The 7324-nt window shown below is 35.5% G+C and overlaps 1 protein-coding gene across 1 annotated transcript; it reads right to left on the bottom strand.

The window, feature by feature from the left end:
- Positions 1-1558: 1558 nt before the first annotated feature.
- On the bottom strand, positions 1559-5625 carry trmt12 (tRNA methyltransferase 12 homolog). The gene is made up of 7 exons (XM_063875863.1): positions 5452-5625; positions 5237-5267; positions 4604-4790; positions 4061-4211; positions 3860-3969; positions 3188-3345; positions 1559-2360 (listed from the first exon to the last, which is right to left on the bottom strand). The coding sequence occupies exons 1-7, from the start codon at positions 5547-5549 to the stop codon at positions 2007-2009; spliced, it is 1089 nt and encodes a 362-aa protein (XP_063731933.1). The 5' UTR covers positions 5550-5625; the 3' UTR covers positions 1559-2006.
- Positions 5626-7324: the final 1699 nt, after the last annotated feature.

The raw sequence follows: 7324 nt of genomic DNA, 5'->3' as shown, positions 1-7324 counted from the left end.
TCTCCCCAAAAATATCAATTAAAATTTTTTTTAAAGTAGTCTTTTGTCCCTATGGTGAATCACATATTTTCGTTGTAGGTGTTTCTGTGATGATTTCATAATTATATCAATGTTTATGGCTCAAACACCTTGTTGGTTAAGTGATTGGGTTGATTACTATTAGTCCAAACTTCCAAAAAGTGCCCAACATGGTACCTTCGTGTATTCATAGACTTGAGGTTTCAAGCAAAACAGAGAGAGGTGACTGGAGATTTCGGCTGACTTTGTATTTGTATTATTAATAGTACACTAAAGAGAAAACAAAAACACTGTGTTCTTTCGTCCGCTGCTACCTCCACATGCAGATGGGTGAAGGAAAAGGAAAACAACATTGACTTTCTAACACAAAATTGGTGCCAGAGTAGCTTCAGCAATTTCTACTTGAAGGATTATCATCATTCATCCAGCAGATATTCCCTTATTTGGGTGCAAAATCTCACATGGCTGTTCATAAAGGTTCAGACCTGCTGACTGTGAAGGCCATATCATATGATTCACATCACTTCCATCATGAAAACATTCAGTGCCCCCCACCCCCAGGTATGTACTGTAGCTAAAGCGAGTGTTTTTGTACTCTTTAAGATAGATAAAGGAGATTGTTTGCCTTAACTTGAAGTGAAATAGATTTACTGTTCAATAATGATATTGGTTTCCTTTATGCTTTGCTATCAGTCATCAGCTGCAATACTTTGGGAACATTTTGCCAACTTTTTTCTAATGAAAGCGACCAAAAGCAACCCTGCAACATAATATGCTTATTTACATACTCATTCACATATTGATTTTCATAAAGCTCAATGGATGTGTTGGTTGCTTTGAGGGAGAGACTGCCTGCACAGAAATTGGAGAGACCACATGCTTTTGGAAGAGGCACTACTCTGAGCAAGATTGGGAATTAATTACAATTTATTTTAATATATATCTTGTCTTAACTCTTTATGGTATGCATTAGTTGCTGAATTTATTGCTAGTAGTTGCCTCTGAGAAGATGTGTCATGTCTACATCTTTTGTTTTCAACCAACCATAAGGGATCTAGTGATCAAACGAATAAGGGACATTCAGTGAGTATAACACAACGATGAGATGCCCTTAACCCACCACAAAATAAATATCTGTGGAACCGGCAGCTTGGCAGCCTCCAGATGGGATTGTATTTGCATGACTGTGAAGCAGCGTGTTTCTAAATAAATAAATAAAGAGCATCTATGTTCTGTAAACCTGCCCTGGATAAATAAAGGTTTATATAAACACTGCAGCGGCTGCTTTTTACTACCTGACAGGTGGAATAAACATCGGCCCAATCCCAAAGTCCACACTCTTTAGAGTTTTCCCACATTTTGAAGTGCGTGACCTCGTAAATCCAAATTTCTGCAGACTTTGCCTTTGGAGATATCTCACAATTCATAGCCTTGTGACATTGATAAATGGGGTTACCAGGGTGAGTCTGGAAGCCTACATGTACAAAGAAACAACATAAACAAGGATTTAGGATTGAACACAAAAAAAGTGAAAATAGAGGAATTTAAGAACAAGAATCACCAGTTTATTCTTCAACCATTTCTTCTTTTTCCCTAATAATGCTGTTTTAAGAAAAACAAGTACATCATTTGTTTCACAATTACCTTTGTCCCCTCTGTAAGGCAAGAGCTTATAATACATTAAAATTTGTGCCTTTGTCATAAATAAAGTAAAAAATGTAATATAAAAAGTCTCAAATCCACAAATGTAGGGCTATTTTACATGTTTTGGTGGCATTATGGTAACCTGATATGTTGCAGCAAATTGTTCCCATTTCTGTTTATACCATTTCAAGCTTTGCAGCCTCTAGTACTCAAGCACTTACCAGGTTACGTCAATTAAATGTGTGAGGGTTCAGGGGCTTAGGGTATAGATTGGAGTTAGTGTAGTGTTTGTGTAACGATTAATACAGTAGTGTCCATTCAGTATCTGTGTTCATCCCCTTAGCTCAGGACGGTCTGCACTCCAAGTCCAGCACAATATGGTGAACATGAGGTGCATATGACTTCACATGTTCTATGTGCTGGATGATTGTTGTCCACTGTGCTCCAGTGATGTCCTTTAAAAGAAAAGTGATGTGTTTTGCTGTGTCATCCGCCCAGGCCTGCCACGCCTCTCTGTCAGCTTTCTTCCCAGAAGCATCATTGATTGCTGCGTGCAGTAACGCTGAGGTAACGTTCTGGTGAATGTGCAAAATGCCCCCAGTTGTTCTCTTCAGCAGTCGACAGGCAACGGGCCATCCATCCTCAGAGCTCGGTATGAGACCCAGGTTTACTCTGTCAGCAATTTCACTCAACTGGAGCTGAAATAAATAAAAAGTATTTTAATACTATTAACTAAATAATTATCCCAAAACTTGGAATAACCTTTAACAGAGCTGGTGATCTAGAAGCACATGAATAGATAGATTTTGTAAATCCAGCTAAAGGCCATGAGTTAGTATTTCCTTCTGAGAAATAATTGGTATTCTGGTGGAAATGCAGACCAAGAACCAAGACCAAGAAAGTGGTACGATGCACAATGACTTGATACCTAAAATCTAATAAATGATGTAGGGTTAAAATGCAAGCTCCTGGCAGAGGTTAGAGCTGAGATTCAACTCAGTACAAAAATCACATAGAAAGCGACAAAACTATATTTTTATCACACTGAGTTACAAGGAAACAAATGTTACGTCCTAAACTAAAAAAAAGATATATTAAGTATATTAATTGTGTTATTGTTTTGAAATCAAAGTAAGCTTGATTGAATTTAATGATGGAATTGTGTTTAAAAATAGCAAATAATAATCATTGTATTATTCATCACAATTGATTTACCCTAAGACATGTAACTGGGCAACAGTGAAAGATAAACTGTAATAGTTTAGTTTCTCAAACAGCAATGGCCATGGTTCTACAGTTATTTCATTCAATTGTATTTGATATAAACTCAACAATACCAATGGTAAATAAATAATCCTTCATTGATTCTATTTTGTGCAGTTTGATATAAACTAAATACTAACCACCAGAGGGCAGAAGTCAACACAATTCTAAATGAAAACAGATCTAAAATTATAGAATGTGTAAACAATAAACATTTTTTTGTTTTAATAAGCAGTATGGGATGCGAATAAAAACACATTACCTGTCGGTTGTCTCCTTGGTGAACGGTGCAGCGGTCAGACACGTCGTTTGCCTCCAGGTTTCTTTGTAAAGCTTCGACTGCGTCAGGGTTCCACTCACAGGCGTGGACATGACTGGCCCCCGCGTGGACCAGATATGGAAGAGTGAAGTATCCAATACCTGACAGGAGATAAAGGTGTAACAGTTCCTAATTCATATTAAGTTGAATTACTACTGCACCTTATTTTTGGAACAAACACACAAAAAAGTTCCACTGCAACTCTCTGTTGACTTTCCTGTTAGTCAGATTACCTATTTATTAAAATAAAAAAGCGATTCATTTCTAGCGCTGCACTGTGACTTTTATTGTTGTGCTACATAACTGTCTTTTATTATTCTTTTGTCTTCTTCTAGCTCTTGATGTTTTATTTGTGAAGCACTTTGAATTGCATTGTTGCTGAAATGTGCAATATAGATAAACTTGACATAATTGGATGGTTTTCTTGGCAGGGATTACAACTAAACCTGGAGTAAGGGACCAACTGCGTCACACACAGTCTAGCCAATGAAACATCCTTAATATGATAAACGATTGCAATTTATTGTTTCCATTGGTTGATGTGTGTTGAAAAGTAATAAACTGTATTCTTGATCACTGTAAAAACTCTGTCACAGATGAACTAAATTATCCCACCTGCATATAAATCAACAACAGTCTCCCCTCTGCAGTCGAACCCGGCCACCCGGAGCTTCTCTGTTATGTTTCCAGCTGAGAACATGCATCGTGTGATGTCAAACTCATACCTGAATCAAAAGGTGATATATATATAAACTCAGACATGTTTTTCAGTGAACATTAAAAAAGTGAGTCCAATTGATTTGGTCTGAGACTTACCTGATCCCATTGTCCACATGTTTCACCCAGCTGTGCTCTCCTAACAGCATCGTCACCACTGGAGAGCGAAATCCATCGCTGGATATTCGACTCATTTTTGCCAGCCGCTTTGCTCCCAGTCCTTCAGCCACTGAACTCCACAGATGTTGATCTGAAATATTAAAAGCAATAGGCAAGCAAAGTTGTTAAAGTCTTATTTAAAAAAGCACAGTTATTTCGATGTGGACGCACAATGCATGAGATACAAGTGAAGTTGCCACCAAAAAAACTTTGTGGATAGTGTAAATACAAAAACATTTGATATACAAATACAATTTAAATAATTATAACCAATAAAATATGCAAGAATACAATTATATAATAATTAGGACCTGTAAACCAGACTACTGAAAGGCAAGGCTAAAAAGGTAAAGTATTTCAGTTTAGCTTTTGAAGGACTATAGCATTGGAGCACTCATAACAAGATTGGGTAGGATGGTCAATGTTCTTTTGAATTGTTATGCAAACCTAGCTCTAAGGAAAAGTGTGATTAAATTTGAGTACCCATATTCTTCCATAGTGGAAGGGAGAAACAGTTGTCTTTCAGCAGGAGGAGGTCTCCATGCCTCTGGAAGCTGTGAGGGAGATCCGCCCTCAGCTCCTCCGTCCATCTTTCTCCATGAGATTCAATCAGCTCTCGAAGGATTATCTCGAGTTTATTACCACTTGTTCTTTCTGTCTTTTTCTTTGACTGAAAGGGAAAATGTAATACAACAACAGGAGATGCATAAAAAACACTTTAAAGCTGCAGTGGAGTACTGTCTGCTGCTCATTGTATTCGTCTTTACATACCTGACTATATTGACAAATGTACTTATATTTATATTTTATACATCAGCATTTGATCTGTTTTATTGGTCAGTGTAATAGGTATTAGGACATATTTTTTAATGTTTATTGACAGGTACTATGTGTGTACCTGCCCAGGGACTGCAGATGGAAACTGGCATTTAGCTATAATCTGGCATATAGCATCTCTTCTCTTTTCGAGATGAAATCATTTCTATGCATGGTCCTTGTTTAATAAAGATAAATATAACTGTGTCCATAGTGGTATTGAGGGGTTGCACGTTGTTGCAGTCAGGATATTAAAATGGGCAGGAGGACAGTCTCATCTGAGTCTATGCACAAACTTACATCAAGAGCTGCTTTGGTCTGTAAACATCTCCTGTAAGATAAGGACGAATAGAAAATAAGTATTGAATTGAGTAGAAAAATCCACAGAAAACATTTCTAACATGATAATCCAACAATCTTTATGTCCGTATTTTTGTTCCTATCTGTGTAACCGGGTTCCATGCAAAGTGCTAACTTCCTTAGCTTGAACAGTTATTCACTGTGCGACTGTTTACCTGAACTGCTGGACATGACACTCCGACACACGAAGGCAAGGCACACCGTCCATTTGAAAGCAAACAAACAAATCCACCGTGTTTATGTTTGACTGCATAAAAGGGCTGATTTAGCCTACGAAGAAAATGAGCTTCCTACAACAACACCACAGCCGAACAGAACGCATGTTTCTAGTCGGATCATAATAGAGGACGGACTTTTCGAAATACACAACGTTATTTATAATTAATTTATAATAAACAAAGTTTCATATTTGATCATATTTCGGATTGAATATGTGTTAAATAAACAATTCGTTTTGATTGCCGTTTTATTTATAACGTTTTTTTTCATAGTGCTACTTTAATGTTTTAATTTCTTGGTAAAAAACAAATCAATAAATAGGTTAACACTAACCGAGAAATGAGTAATTCCCTATTTAAAATCATTGTTGATCATTTTTACTTCTCTATTAAAATAACCTTTTTTGTTGTTGTTAGAGAATCATTGCTATTGTGTGGAATTTCTGTCAATGTCGATAGATGGAGACAAACTGCTCAGAACACCTAAAGTAAAGAAATATATGATTTATCACTAAATAAAGTTTAACACTGTCTCTATCAGTTTGTATTATATCGTGTTTTCATGTATATTAAGGTACAAGACAACGTTTTATGGTTACGTTTCCCCTAATTATCAATTGATCACTGATTGATCAATTGATGTTTTCTGTTCCTGTAATATGTAACTGAACTGAACTAAGTGATTATTTATATTTAAAGATCCCACTTTCACTGATAAATGCACCTTCTTTTCTAGTTGTTTCATTATTATAAATGTTGTGTTTGTTTTATGTCACATTTAGTATTGCTCAATTGGTTTTAATTTTGTTTTTTATTAATATTTATTATAGTTATTCCTCTATTGTAGTATTGATGTTGAGAAACCCCTTGAAACGGGATGGTACATCTCCAAAGATTATTCCTATAAATTCCAAGATTATAATTAGAATATAATTAACTTAACCATAGAGGTACAGCAGCCCAATGTGTATCTCTCAGAATAGAGATTAGATGACTGACAACAGATACCATTACAAGAGAATATAAATAACCTTCTTTTAAATGATTATATCAAGAAAGACGTTTTTTTAAACAGGAAGCAAATGAGGGCTTAGTGTCAAGTTTAGGCCAAATATGTAAATCACAAAAAAAAAGCAATGTCAAGTTTAATAAAGATCATATTTGCCCAAACTGCTTTACAAAGAGTTTAAATAAAACATTTAAATGGTCAAAATAAAACAAAGACTTAAATAAAAGCATGTTTAGGAAAATAATATATTGATCAAATCAAAGCACAACAGTATTTCACAACAGAACAACAACAAATTAAAAGCAACAAATCTAAATGAATTCTTCATGATGACAAATAATTGCCTTAACAGAGAGAAGGCTTTTTAGATTTAAACGTATCAATGGATCTCAAATCAAATCATCATTAAAAATCATGTATTATTATTATTATTATTATTATTATTATTATTATTATTATTACTATTATTACTATTATTATTTTTGGGAAACATAACTTATCTTTAAGTGAAACATGTAATCATTCTGAGGACCTCTGCAGTGTTTACCTCTGCTCTGCTTTAAAGTACATATGGAGCAACACTTTGGGGATTAATGCATCTGGTGTCTGAAACCAATTACCTTCATTAAATTCACTCCTTCACTGTCCCTCCCTTGGGTAATACTACAGGCGAGCAATTATGCATATTAATGTGATCCGAATAGGACCTTCATCCTTGTCCTTTGTTCCTTTTGCTTTACCTGTCCTGTCCCTTTAAGATAACACATTTTAATCTAGGCGTGTTTCCTGCTGCTGCCATTG

This window comes from Eleginops maclovinus, chromosome 23 (genome assembly GCF_036324505.1).
Source record: "Eleginops maclovinus isolate JMC-PN-2008 ecotype Puerto Natales chromosome 23, JC_Emac_rtc_rv5, whole genome shotgun sequence".
NCBI classification, from domain to species: Eukaryota; Metazoa; Chordata; class Actinopteri; order Perciformes; family Eleginopidae; genus Eleginops; species Eleginops maclovinus.
This window is presented reverse-complemented; position numbering and strand designations above follow the sequence as displayed.

What these genes read in the sequence shown, in the direction of transcription:
- trmt12 (XM_063875863.1), bottom strand. Translation starts at nt 5,549, where the DNA reads ATGCAGTCAAACATAAACACGGTGGATTTGTTTGTTTGCTTTCAAATG. An exon ending in TGTCATGTCCAGCAGTTCAG is followed by an intron (nt 5,268 to 5,451) that starts GTAAACAGTCGC and finishes CTTATCTTACAG; the next exon opens with GAGATGTTTACAGACCAAAG. An exon ending in TCCACTATGGAAGAATATGG is followed by an intron (nt 4,212 to 4,603) that starts GTACTCAAATTT and finishes TTAATATTTCAG; the next exon opens with ATCAACATCTGTGGAGTTCA.